Genomic DNA, 14,934 nt, shown 5'->3' on the forward strand with positions numbered 1-14,934 from the left:
AGCGTCCCGGTGACGACACTGTCAATGGGGTGTTGACCGGATACCGGCTGTATTATAGAGAGCTCCCAGTTAACACCTCCACTCTCGCTGAAGCAGAAGTCCAGGCAACCAAAAACAACACCACAAGTGCCCTCATTACAAGTGAGTAGTACTGATACTACGGTTGCAGCGGTATACCAGTTTCACAGTGTAACATTGTATAAAAATTGATGCTTATCATACTGTATCTATGGTATTAGAAAAAAAAAAGAAATGGACAGAGAATCTCACCTGCGTATCTCTGTCTGCCTCAACTGCCTGTCAGACATCTTGCGCCACACACACATGCTGCAGAGAAAATGTCAGAGAGAGGCGAGGCTTATATCACCTATCTCCATCCCCCGCCGAAAAGAAATTAAAACCAGCAGCACTGGATTACTTTGGATTCCCCAAAAACTCTTCAAGAACACCATCCCTCTGTGCAGATCAAAGTACATTTAAACTTTAATCCCTAACGAAAAAAAGTATGAACTTTTAAACATCGCTAATAAAACGCGCCATCGAAATCATTTTCCACATCCAGGCTCCAGGCTGCATCTGTGTTGGCTGTTCATTCGGTAACCTCTGACTTATAAACACACACTCTGACCTCAATCTGACCCCATAAAGAAACACACTCAAACTTTCCCAGCTAAGAGGGCTGACACAAGTGAGTGTGCGAGTTAAAGCTACAGACACCAGCAGTCTGTGCTGTCACACACCTACAGTAGATTTTAATTGTTAATTTTAATAGTACATTATTTTAAAAGCTCACAGCTGATGCTATTTTCATTTCACAGTTCAGTTAACATGCTATAGTGCTGCTATCATGTAAACTAACATGCTTTAGTAATATAACCTTATGGTTACATACCATTTTTATCAGGTTAATAATTCTGTTTATTATGATTATAATAGTTTATACTGTATATGTTGAATCTGTGATGTTTTCTGAGATGGATATTGAACCGTGAAAATCTCATACTGTTGTACCCCTATAACTCATACTAATGTTACTGTTCACTAAGCCTCACTTCCACTTAGTTACTGGTGCTATGCCTGTCACACTTTGTCTTCGCCCTGCACGTATGCAGTTTACAGTGATGAGCGTCATTTTTGTGAATTCAAGTTCTCAGTAATTTTATGGAACTATTGGTTCTTGTTTGCAGACAGAGGCAGAGAAAAGCAAGGCTCTTGTTTATAGCTGAAATGACAAATCACTAGAAGATTTCATCAGCTGTAGCTAGCTAGCTAATTAAGCTTTCTCCGCGGGTTGGTTAAAAGCTCATTCTGCAGTTGACTTTTAATGTTTTCAGCTGACTTGTTTTATCACAACACTGTAAAAAGGTCTTAAATATGCTTTTGGTGGCTACATGCATGATGTTTCTCTAAAAAGCAGGGCTAAGGCTGCATGTCCCAGGCAAAAAAATCATCATTAGGTGACGATCCATGTAGATACCTAACAGCATGTTAGTGTATTACAGTGTAGAGTGGGATCCTTCTGGTCCTCTTCTAACATTGATGAGAAAAAAATGGAAAATCAGACTATTATTTCACTCTATCATAACCCTGTTTGGTTGCACCCATCTTACATGCTTAATTTCACTCTTTGTTTTACTTCATAATAAGAGATCTAACATCTCCAAATCCAATGAAAAGACAAACAGAACTATTAACGTTAGTCTAAACTCTGAAAGTGTCCAGGACCAGATTTCCCACTATGCTGAAATACTACACAGTGGGTGTGCTAGTCATAAATAGGAATGAATTACTTTAAATAATTTAAGTACATTGACTATTATATATAATATAGGCTTATAACCTGACAATTATACTTGTTTAATAAAAAATTTAATTGTTCATGCTGCAGCACAAGGCCGTCATTTTCCATCGAACTCATTTTTGAGTCATTGTGAAAAGATTCAGTCATTCAGAGGGCTAAAAGAAGATAATGTATTCACATCAGAGCAGGTACCAAGGCGCAAGAACTGTGTGGCCGTGGTGAGAGAATAAGCAGACGGCCTTCACTGGACTGTTATTTTCTTATGAGGCCACCCATATTGCACTTTATCTCTGGAATAATTAAATATTATTATTTACTGTACAGCCTGAAGGGCTTTATACATGTAGTAGATTAAGTATGTGCTCTTGAGTCTGACAAGAATATTGCATAATGCTTTCCAATGTGTTCCTCTTAAACACGGTTTTATTGAATATTTTATTATGATTTCACAATTTATTGAACTTGAAACACCTCCCTCCATCTTTCTCTCACTCTTCCCAAGCCAAGAGCACCTTCAAGACAGTCAGCAGTGCCTCACTAACGGAGTTTGAGTTGACACGTAAGTAATTTAGGATGGAACTGGGAGGTAAATCTCCCAGGATTTTTATATGTTAGATTTAATTTTAGTTATTTTAGTTACCTTGATAAACAACCAGCTTCTAGAATGAGAAGAACAAGTTGCAATGACAGCTAACATATTCACTTTGCATACATGTTGTATGAATGTAAGTATCTTTGTTTCTTTGTAGAACTAAAGAAGTTCAAACGCTACCAGATTGTTATGACAAGCTACAATATCATTGGAGAGAGCCCACCCTCCACTCCAGTCGAGGTGTCTGTTGGAGAGGCAGGTAGGTTGAAACAGAAGCAAGCTGTTGGACTGGTGACAGTTTCATGTGTTATCTACACATCTTGTTTATGATTGTTTATTCTTGTAGGATACCACAACAGAAAAGCTGTTTTATTGTTGATTGTCAAGCTTCTTCTCTCCCCTGTATTCAACATGTAGTGCGTTGTTAGAAGGTTGCATTTTGGGTACACAAAGGAATTTTAGATCATTGCTCTTCTTATATCAGTTAAAGCGGGTCACAAAGAGCCTTCTTCTTCTTTTAAATCATACTTACTCCAAAAGATATCATTGTTTAAGCATGAAAGCACATTCTTGACCTTGGAAATAGTTGAACAGATCAATCCCATCTCAACATCCACTGGTGCAGCATTTTCACTGCATGATTTAGCTCAACAATACTCAGTTCACTTGTGGTACCAGGTCCTTTCCTCTGAAGATAGTACCACCTTAATGCAGGCGAGATACTCAGCTGATCACCATAACGACGCCACAGGCATAATCTTTAACATGACACTCACTGACTCCTTTCATCGGCACCTGAACAAAAGCACTTTGTCAACTGTACAGTATACCATATGGCAGACTTTTACTAGCTGCAATGTTTTAAAACCTGGATGATGTAAAATTTAAAAATTCAGTTGCTATTGATGGTAGCTTGGCTGGTAAAAAATGACGGGTTTTTGCAGTTGTCTTATGTGACAATTGTCTCTGACCAGTTGGTGGTCTACAGTGTTTTAACTCCACTCTCTGGTACCGGCTCAGCTTGCTTAGAACCTCAAATGAAATGGTACCAAAAAAGTACCAGGTGCTACCAAAACTTTTTATAATGGAAAACGTGAAAGGAATAAGTTGAGTAGAGCCATGCTGTGTCATACCACACAGTGGAAATGTGGGGACCAAGGGGACTATGCCCTTTTTCAAAATTCATACATGTTATTCCTGTGGTCTAAGATGGTCCTAGAATATTAGCAAACATTAACAACTCTTCCAAATCCAAAAGCTTGAGTGTTAAAACTCAAATGTGTGATGTCATATTATATAAGGTACAGCTGCTCCAGTGACAATGATTCGTGAAAGATGTTCGAGATGACAGTGAGAGCACTCAGGGGAATGATCCAAGTATATGGGTACATTTTCTGTTTCAGAACCGAGAACATTACGATAGGTTAAAGCTCATTTGGGTATAAAAAAGAAAACATTCAGTGGGTCCACAAAATCAGTGTCTATGGAGCGGCTCCAGACTTTATACCCTATGACATCACAAGGACTTAGAGAGAGTCTAGGTAATGTTCACAAATATTGATTGAACTTTCCTAGGCCAAAGAAATAACATTGGAAATCTTATTTTAGGTGGTGTTCCTCTTTAATGTTCTCCCTTTTTCCAGAGCTTTAATGGTTTCATCAGCAGATGGAATTTGCTCAGTTGTTATGGAGAAGGATATGTTCACATACAAGCTCAGTAGCTGTCACAGTTTCATCTGTAGCACATCATCTGCTTTTGAGGACTCTGTGATATGTGTGGAAGATGCTATTAAAGGACCTTGAGTTGGGGTGTTTGATAATTCCTGTCTCTGTTTTGTCTGCTTAGTCACTCCTGTCCTCTCCGTGGCTCTCTCCTCCTTTCCTCTTTCTTGCTTTGCCCTGTCCACGCTTCCTGCTTTGGTCTCATTGCCCCTCGAGTGGCATGCCTTGTTTCTGTGTCTGAGGGTGTGCACGTTAAGTGTGAGTGCGCATACATCTGGACACATCTGAATGTCGTCAAGAGCTCCACAAAGTCATCTATTTTCTAGTGATGGCGGTCCAACCCCTGTTTAACTTTAACTAGATTCAAACCATGGATCCATTACACAGACAGGAGTGCAAATACATCACTCTCACACACTTATAAGCACACACACACACACACACACACACACACACACACACTACTCCAAGGCATGCAGAGAGACACACAAACGAGTGTGGGTGAACACATTTGCACATTATGATAGAAACACCTCCAAGTTTTTGCGATTTCCCTCACAGTCTTACACACCCTCCTTCAGACCAAAACTGCATTCCTATTCAAGGGGTGTATGTAGTTTGTGCGTGTAGGCCATACATATCACATGCAGATGAGTGAGAGGTGAGGATAAGCAGGGGGAGGCAGAAAAAGGCTGGAGGGGGATGATGAAACGGGGTGATATGGCCTTTTCTTTAGCCTCAGGTGCACACTGCTGAGTGTTCATGCATATGTGTGGTATAGTGGAGTAACAAGGTACTGCCTTAGGCCCATCCTAATTGGAAGGGTAGAACATATCTCTCCTACTTCCCACTCTAACACCCAGCTGCACACACACACACACACACACACACATCTAGTAACTGTCTAACAAAACACCTCATCTTCTGCAGCTCCATCGGTGGCCCCTCAGTCTATTAGAGTGTCTGCCGTGTCTCCCTCCATCCTGGAAGTGACCTGGGACACCCCCCCCCTCGAGACCCAGAATGGACTCATCCAAGGATACAAGGTGACAACCAGAAAAACATACACACAAAGATTTCCTTGGGGGAAATACACACAAGACACACGACAGAAAAAGACCCAAACACGCATACACACATACAAGTACTTATACTATGAGTGTCCGTGTGGTAGAGGAAGCACACTGCACTGTTTCTGTCTGCATTTTAAATGTCTCTCCTCTTGTCTTGGAGGGGTTTTGCTCTGCTGCACCTTCAAGTGTCCTGTAGAGGAAGAGAGAGAATTAAGTTAGAGGAAGAATCTGAATATCCTTTAATGGTTTCAATATCACTCCTCTGCCTGTCTCTCCCCCTCAACTCCCCTGTCCCACCCCCTCGCTCTTAGTACTTCAAACACAAGGTTATCTGTCCTGCTTTAGACACATTGATTTCTGCCGGAGCAGAGGGGGGAACAGAGAAAGAAAGAAGGGAATGTAATATTTGCAGAGTGAAGGAATGAGATGAGCAAGTGATCCCGGTAGAATCCTGATTAGAGGAGAGGATCGAGGGAATACGTTTAAACTACCAGAGACGGATGCACACAGGGAGGGGAGTGTGAGGCAGAGGGGGTTAACGGGATTAAGACGAGAGAAATAGAGCAAAGAAAGAATGTTTAATGAATTTATAGGTTCTGACTTCTGTTAACACTCCTACTCTGTTAGATGAGCAGAGCAGACGGCAGGTAGGGCTGAAGGTAAACTTCATTGCAAGTGTATTTTTCGACAGTTGACGTTTACTGAAATGCTCCAGAGGGCTTGTTAAACACACTGAACATGATGGGTTACAGGTAATACCAAACTATCCTAGCGGAATTACTCACACACACCAGGTTGCACACTATCAAATGTGTGGGCAGACTTGTCTAAATGAGTCATTCATATTTTGAGTGAAGCCCTCCGAAACTGCAGAATTCCCTCGGAGTATGAAGATATTTTTTTTTCTTCATACTTCATCAAGATAATCCATCATGCTATTCCTGCCAAAATAGGTCAGTTATTTCTAATAGCAGTGCTACGCATTCAAACAAAAACCTGAAAATGATGAAGTGTTTCCTCCTTTGCAAAGCAAACATCGAGCCGCTGTTTTTCATCAAGACTTAAGATCCAAAATCAACTCTCTAACAAAAGAGGTAGAGGAAAATCCATTTAAGGATCTCATCAAATCACATCATAATCATGTTCATTCATGACAGCTTCGAATTGTTGGGTTTTTTTTAAAGGCTAATCTTGATTGTCTCACGCTCTTACCAAATACCAAAATAGATCCTCTACACAACAGGAGAGTGGTTTACAAAATGGCCTGGACTTTTTACCAAACCATTAGAATAAAATATCACGAGGAATGTCGCCTAAATGGAAATACCACTTTTGTGCAGAAGGTAATACATTTTGATTTTGAATTGAGTATATATGGATGAGTTATTCTGTATCTCATTACTATGAGAGCATGTGGAAGGACAGAGATGGTATAATGCTGCCCTCAAGTGCTACTCATAAGCTGCTACTTCCAAGTTTGGAAGCTGTAAATATAGCTTATGGTGCTTTGTAGTGCCTTCTGTTAGAAATAATAACAAAATAGACTCTCCTTTACAAAAAGTAGCTTTTGGCTTCTGTTTCACTTTATAAATCAAACTGCACAGAAACAGATTTGGAAAAATACTGTTGGATATGTGTAGCAGGTAAAATGCATACAAAAAACAACATTGATTTATTTGAATTACTAAAATAAATCACTTCCCTTCAGTTGCTGCCACACATCTGAATACTAAAACCATTTTAAACATCCCTGGCCTGCTAAATATGAGGTATCGGTTAAGATCAGTGTGTGTGCTGTCTTGTCAGTACACACTGAAGCCATGTTAATTATGTTTCATAGTGGACAGTATACAGTAACAGAAGAAAAAGAAAGTGTTAACACTGATCTGTTGCATTCTGAGAAAGAAGACAGGACCAGAGTGTACTGATCAGTTAACAGCGTTTAAAAGTGCAAACAGACTAATGTTTCACAGCCACTGTGTCTTCATCAGCGTCAAAAAGAGCAAAGACCAACACAAAAATATAAAGTCAACCTACAGCAGGCGAGCAGTTCACATTGGATAATTGGTGGGAGTTGCCATTGTCAGAGCCACACTCTGCACCACAGTCATATCAAGGAGGTTAAATTAAAGGTTAAAGTTTTGAAGTTATGATGTCATATCACGTCACGTCATTGGAAAATCTGGTCTGCAGCTCCCATGGGGTCAAAGACTGTGGGCCCTATTTAGATAATCCATGTCGGAAGTGTCATTGCTATTTAGATGCAGGCACAGTTGTCATTTTCACGCCCTGCGCCCTCGTCGTCTAACTAGCAAATGAACTTGCACTTGTCTGGGTGTGTTGGTCTAAAAATGAGGAGTGGTCAGGCGCAGTCATGGTGCATTGCTAGTTAGATGACGTAAAAAGCAAATGCGCCAGTGACCAACAAAAACCTGGTCTAAAGTCAACGGCACAGTATTCTGCTGTTAAACAAGTTAGTAATTTGCATCTCTAGGCAGGTGCACAACGCGCGTGCACTCTGCTCAGACACACATGAAGCAGCCACACATATGCAAAAGATAACAAATAAAAATATGATTACAGTGTGAAAGGTTATTATTGTGCACATTAAAATATTTATCAGAAACATGTCTTAATGGTCAGAGAGGGATGTGAACTTATGAGTTTGCAGCTGTGTTAATCAAATCAGGTTGGGTTTCCATTACGCGTGCCAAATGTGCCAAACGGTGCCAATCCCCCTTGATCTGACATCAGATGTGACGGGACAGTCGATGTAGAGATACATTTATCGTCTCCTCAGCTGTAAAACGCTCACTCTTTCCAGTTGGTAGGTCCGCCATCTAACTAGCTCTCCGCTGTGCGCTCCAATCGCGCCTCGTTTAAAGGGAATGAGAGGTGACACACTGATTGGCTTATTGAATGATACACCCAAAACACACCCATGACTAATTCACAAAGTCTAACCCTAAGGGCTCATTTATGCTACCTTTACGTACAAAAATGTATACGTCCGTTTCAAATGATGCTACCGTCACTGCCCACATACTTCCATGCGCCCTTTACGTTGACATGGATGTTAACCAATATATCCACCAGGAGGCAGCCCAGCGTCAAAAGTTTATGACAACAAACTCAAAAACAAACATGGCGACTGTGGAGGAGATAATGTACCTCTTGCATCAAAGACAAAAACAGAGGCAGCGTTGTAGGAGGCGGTGGTCGGTGAGGCCGTTAAATACATCACGACTGGAGGACGGAGAATTCTTTTCTCTAGTACTGCCGATGAGAGAAATTGAATTGTTATTTCTTCTTTGTCTCACTAGAGCTATGTATCGGGTAGTGACAGCAACACTGCCCCCACGGTTCCCGGTGGTACTGCTCCGTTTTGCCCGTATCCGTAAGCTTTATGGAAACATGCAGAAATACAGATGAAATGAACGTGGAGCACAGACAGAAGGCTCCGTCTGTATCCGGATCCGTATTTAACGTTAAGCATAAATGAGCCCTTAGACTTTCCGCCATGGCGCACAGTCTGAAAATGCGCTGTCTAACCAGCAAGTGACTGGGACACACCCATGCACTGCACGCCTAGCGCTTTGCGTTTTAGACCATCTAAATAGGGCCCTGTGTCTCAGCCTTCACTGAAGAGCCTTGAATCACATCAGGAGCAGATACCCTCTATAGTTACCAATATAAAAAAATACCAAATTTAAACTTAAAAGTACAACACAGAAAAAGACATCACCACCTCTAGGAGAAGGTGATGGTTATTGCTGGCTGACATGACACCAATGCCAAATACATCAAATCAGTCACATCAATATCTGTCAATGTCTCACTTTGTATCCATCTTAATGGTCACTGGTCCACAAAAAAAGAAGTCCATTCTGTCTGTAATTATAAAGCTACAGTTTCATGATCTGATTACAGTTTGCGTGAGCTGAGGAGCCATGTACAGTGTGATTAGGAACCCGGGTGGCTGATTGTCGTTGAATGCTTGTCAGGGAAAATGTTAATGTGCTGTGGTTAAACACGTTCAGTCAAGAACATACTCTGCTCTGACACATATTTCTGTGAATTTGCTCTTAATGCTAAAACATTTAAGCTCAAAATAAAATAGCCATCATGAGAATAAGTACTGTAACAGCTGCTGTGGCTATTCTCTGACACCGAAGGCTCCTGTCTATCCAAGATACTTCTTCTGATTCATCTCTAATTCATGAGGCTCAACCACCTCTGTAACCTTGCTGTTAGTGTGTATCTGATATGGCTGTATGTGTGGGTAAAGTCAACGCAGCTCCCTCTTCAAACAAAGCCTTTCTTCCCCTGGGCTCTCAGCTGTTGTGTACGACATTAGTAGATGAAAATGTTTCCTCAACATTCAGCTGAGATTAAACACCATGCAGTGATTTGTAAAAGTACACATTTAGAGCAAGTAGCAGCTCTGAAGAATATTACAGTGGATATACACCTGTCCGGTGCCATTATGAGCAGGAGGCAAGCTGTTTAATGCATCAAACAGATTTTGTTGCTGGATATGCATTTATATAGGCTGTTTACTGGCAGTAAGATGTCAAGTATATTGCTTATCTTTTTTCCTCTCATTATACACAACCTGTTTCATCAAAGTGTGACCTAGACCGCAATATAAAAGTCACACATTCAGGAGATCTAGAATACTTTGTTTTCTCAAAGTCAGTTAACACATTTCTCAGATCAGCACAGTTATATGAAACTTCACCAAGAGTGATAAATTGGTCTGTCTAAGGTGCCAAAAAGCCACAGAAACAACATTCCTCGATGATAACTAACACAGAGCCTAATTCATCGTAGCTTGGAAAATGTTTTATTGGAAAAAGGCCATTTTTGGCATCATTAAATTGTGACTTTCACACATTACAGGGGCTTGATATTGATCCCATCATACTGGGTACAATAATCAGGTGACCTTTGTTCTGTTTAAGTGTGCAGGGTTTGACCAAAGTAGCTTGTGTGTCTTCATTACCGACCAGTGTTGTCAAAGTTAATGGTGACGTCCGTTATTATCTGTTCTACTTAAGCATGGACAGTGGCACATGGACTACATTTTATATTTTTGATTGTCTGATTACTTGAATCAGTTCAAATGAGCAAGTGTCACGTATGATTGCAGAGCTGCTTGAGTGAGGCTTTATAATACTGCACACTGTATACACTAAATTTAGGTTTAATTACTTGGCCAACAGTGTACGGCTCATGTCAGGCATCCTTGTTGGTTTGGTTTTCAGGCACTTCTGTATTATTAGGTGCAGAGTCAATTAAAGAAAAAATGTCATAATTAGGTCTTGGATTGGGACATTATTATTGCTATGTACAAATTGCCATTAAGAGCAATCTATTTAATTACAACAGCTCTGGTATGACATGCTTGTAACCTCCATTTTATTTCACTGAACATATGATGAAATTATGTATTTAAGGAGAACTTACACTGACCTTAGTTGTCAGCAGGTAGTCCAAAGTTTAAAGTATGAGTGCGAGAAAGAAAGCATGTCAGTTATCCTCAGCTACATTCAGATACTTTTGCTTGAAATAGAGTAAAAGTATTTTATGTACATCTAACTCAGACCAGTGGTATCTCCTGGAAGAAATTACACCTAATTGACCCTTCTGTTAAACTGTCAAGGCGAAAACAAATCTCTCCATAACCAACTTCTTCTCCTTGTAAAACAGCACATGAGCACTTGTATATTATGGATCGATCAAGAGACCTCAGGAGGAATGGACAGAAAGTAAATTATATATAGTTGGCAGAAATTAAGTGAGGCAGAGGAGAAAACGGGAGGATTGGAAGTTGTTTGGGGAAAAACACAGCCAGTGTTGTTGACCGTGTTTTTTTCTGTGTTGCAGATCCACTACTGGGAGAGGGACAAGCAGAACCAGACTGAGAAGGTCAAGGTGATTTTTGTCCCTGACACCCGTGTGCACCTCACCAACCTGACCAGCTACACACCTTACCTGGTCACTCTGACTGCCTTCAACACGGCTGGAGATGGCCCACCCAGTGACCCCCGCGGGGCCCGCACTCTGCAGTCCGGTAGGGAGTGGTGACATTTCTGCTCCTCAAAAACCACATTAACAAGCCCCATATCATAGTTTATGATTTTCTTTATTTCATTCGTCAACCTGCATATGTCCCACAGCTCCCAGCCAGCCCAGCTACCTGTCCTTCTCAGAGGTGACAGGAGGAAGTGTTAATGTGTCCTGGGGAGCTCCACTCACTCCTAATGGACAGCTGGAGGGCTACAGGGTCATCTACCAGCCCACTGCTCCTGTACAAGGTGTGCACACATATGCCTTATACACATACACACACTCACACACAAATACATGTTGAGGAGGATGCTCACATTTCTTTTGAATTGTCTGTGTGAGAGCAGGAGTGACTAAAGTGGTGACAGTGGATGTGCGGGGCAGCTGGCAGAGATGGCTGAAGGTTCGAGACCTGGTCAAAGGAGCAACGTACACGTTCAGTGCTCAGGCTCTCACGGTCAGCTATGGACCTCCCATCCAAGCAAACATCAGTGCTCAGCCTGTGCAAGGTAGGCATGGCTGTAACTGTGTGTGTGTGTGTGTGTTGGTCTGTGTACTTATTCAGTCATGTTTTGGAGACAAACATCTGCATACTGTAGGGACTTAAAGGATAACATCAGCAATTTTCATCCTGGACCCTATTTCGTTGTGTAAACTGGTCAAAGAGACTGATGTGAACAACAGTTTTTGAAATTGGTCCCATACTGAGGGAGCAGGCAGCTGCCGGCAGCCGTGCAGTGGGCTGTAATGAAAGCACATGGGGCAATTGAACACCGTCACTGTATGTCCATTTAAAGTGGTTAATTTTGACTCAGACGGGTTCAGATTGTTTTTATAAGTGTTTGAAGTGTCTTTTTTCCCTTTACGTGATCTGGTGTGTTTGTTACGAGATGTCACAAGATGTCACATTTTCCAGGCCATTACTCAACATCATAACAGAAGAGGTTACAGTTGATCAGATACTGACTTGTTGACGTGAATCTTGGGTAATCTTGAAACTGTGCTGATTGTACAGATCTTTTGATCTTTTGTTCATCTGTTCTAAGTACGCTTATTGAAGTGTTCACATTTACATACACTGCTACATGTAGCTACATGCTGATGTCAGGAAAACATAATGTAGGTTGCAGATGTTGCTGATTACCCCTCGATTTTGGATCATATTCCTGCTGGAACATGTCTGGTTGTGAAGATTTTAGTTTAGAAGCTTTTATGGGTGATCTTTAAGGTAAAAAGTGCTGATATACTCTGTTTCAGTAATTTTCTGGCTGTGATGGCAGTGCAGAGATGCAGAGGTACGGAAAATCTGGAAATGCTGACCAATCAGAGTACACTGGGATTATTTTTTTTTTTTTTGGAGGGGGGTTAAAGAGACAAGCCCTAAAACAGAGCTTTTCAGACAGAGTGTAAATACAGGTGTTCTGGTAAAGACAGTATGAGGGAAAAAGGGTGTTTTGTTGGCCATTGAAGCATGTAAACATGTTCTAGTTGAAACCCAAATACAACTACTGGAGTCTACATCCTGAGGGTGTAGTTACAGTTATAGAAGTTATTTGACATGTTTGTGCTGTTCTGTTTACATCAATAAACTCACAAAGTAATCAGTGGTTATGGAAGAGGTTTGGATACTTTTTCAGGAAATGAAGTGTGTGTAATGTACGTGTCCCTCTCTGACACTACAGGCTCCCCTGGGTCACCTCTGGAAATGTCCATCACCAAGACGTCCTCTGCACTCACTATCACCTGGACAGAGGGAGAGAGCGGCGCAGCGCCTGTCACTGGATACGTTATTGAGGCGCGTGCATCAGGTAAGCTCAAACACAAACACCACACACAGGTCAACCACCAACTTACTTGACATGCACCTCCTCATCATGTGCACCAGCTCTTCTCACTAATTTAGAGGGAGGTTAAGTTCTACCCTCCTCTAAACGTCACTGGGCGCAGCTTTCTGCAGATTCATACAGACCCGCTGTGCAAATCAAGTCAGCAGCAATTTTGTAATAAAGATTACCAGAGGTATCAAATACAGAAAGGGAGCATCTGTGGCGAGCTGTTTGAACACTCTGCAGGAGAGATCGTAGACTCTGGTATTATTCTACCACTGATAATAATGATAATGCTCATTTTGTTAATTGTAATAGTAGTGATCATCACCACATTATCATCATCATTATCATTTTAAATGTAATTTGACAATTTGTAATTTTGTATAATCACATTGTGACATTTGAAAGGGAATAATTCTCAAATTGAGGTCCCTCTCTCCCGTCTGTCTGCATGTCCATCAAACCTCTCTCTCCACCTCTCTTTTCTCCCTCTCTCTGCAGACGAGGGAGTGTGGGACTCCTTCATCAGACTCCTCCCTCCCAGCAGCAGGTCCGTTTCAGTGCCGCTGGAGCGCCTGAGGTCGGGGATCAGCTACGAGTTCAGAGTCATCGCTGTTAATCGCTATGGTTACGGACAGCCAAGTACACCCTCTGCTGCTCTTGCTGGTATAAACACAAATCAACTTACACATTCACACACACACACACTGGTGGAGATCAGGCTAATGAACACATCCAGGGTGATACAAACTGTTTAATTGGGGTTTGACTGAATTTATAACCAGTTGGAAACACTGTAGGAAGTTACTGTGATTGTTGAAGTGCTTTTGTGTCTGCTGCCATCTAGAGTCTAGACTTACAACTACAACTGTGCTCATTGTGCAAAGAGAGGACAGCCTGAAAGCGTGTCTCCATTTTCATTTTTCATCTGTGGCACGATAATTAATGAAAAGTCTGAAATCCAGACATTTACACAGCTTCCTGTCTTCTACCTAATAAACTGATCTGAGCAAAGAGGCACCTACAATTGTCTTTAGTGTTTGTTTCGAATTGTTTGAAGAATCAGCAAGATGAGTGTTTTGACAGTAAGAAGAGTCAGTCCTCTAAAAATATCATTTAAAGACTTTGAAGAATGTTTCCTGATCCTGAGGGACAAAGCAAAGCATCGATTTGATCTAAAGCAAAAGAAAAGTTGATATATCCCTGGTGTGTTCCTCCTCCTCCTCTCCCCCTCGCCTCCCTGTCTGCAGCACTGTCAGAACGTCCGTTCTACGAGGAGTGGTGGTTCCTGCTGGTCATGGCTCTTGTGGGACTCATCCTCATTCTGGTCCTGGTCTTCACACTGCTGCTGCATGGACACAGCAGCAAGTACAAGGCCTGCGGCACAGGTCTGTGGCTCGGCTGTTCATGCTCTAATGCAATACTTCATAACGTGACAAAGTGGTGATATTCGGGATGGTTTTTGGCAAAGGATGCATTTTTCTCTCCTCAGTCACACTCACATTGTTCCACTCAGCGTCAGCAGGCTCACCACATCTTCCCCTCCTCTGATTTATTACAGTGCACTCCACTTTTTGTGATGCTGAAAAGCTGAGACATGCATAAGTTCACTTGTACTGAATGTAGAGCAGACTTGCCTCAAGCAGTCTTGTTCCTAGAGGACTGCCACCACCTGTAAGTGCCGTTTGAGAGGGGAAAACAAGGTCAGCATTGTTCCTTAAGTACCCTGAAGCATCTCAGGAAACATTATCTCCCCAAAGCCCCGCTGTAATTTCTGTAAGTTTTTGAATGAGGCTTTAGATTAATGCTGAAACAACAGCTATGACTTACATGAGACTATGCTGG

General features: G+C 41.6%; 1 protein-coding gene across 2 annotated transcripts in view; it reads left to right on the forward strand.

The window, feature by feature from the left end:
• LOC125886087 (protein sidekick-1-like) overlaps positions 1 to 14,934 on the forward strand; it is a 270,398-nt gene that overhangs the window by 250,012 nt on the left and 5,452 nt on the right. For both annotated transcript variants that reach the window (XM_049572031.1, XM_049572032.1), the window contains exons 34-43: positions 3 to 141; positions 2,304 to 2,360; positions 2,551 to 2,652; positions 5,046 to 5,161; positions 11,078 to 11,264; positions 11,371 to 11,508; positions 11,608 to 11,769; positions 12,943 to 13,068; positions 13,591 to 13,755; positions 14,340 to 14,477. In XM_049572031.1, the coding sequence (XP_049427988.1) occupies positions 3 to 141; positions 2,304 to 2,360; positions 2,551 to 2,652; positions 5,046 to 5,161; positions 11,078 to 11,264; positions 11,371 to 11,508; positions 11,608 to 11,769; positions 12,943 to 13,068; positions 13,591 to 13,755; positions 14,340 to 14,477 (1,330 nt within the window). The remainder of the gene's footprint in view (positions 1 to 2; positions 142 to 2,303; positions 2,361 to 2,550; positions 2,653 to 5,045; positions 5,162 to 11,077; positions 11,265 to 11,370; positions 11,509 to 11,607; positions 11,770 to 12,942; positions 13,069 to 13,590; positions 13,756 to 14,339; positions 14,478 to 14,934) is intronic.

Source organism: Epinephelus fuscoguttatus, linkage group LG3, assembly GCF_011397635.1.
Source record: "Epinephelus fuscoguttatus linkage group LG3, E.fuscoguttatus.final_Chr_v1".
Lineage (NCBI taxonomy): Eukaryota > Metazoa > Chordata > Actinopteri > Perciformes > Serranidae > Epinephelus > Epinephelus fuscoguttatus.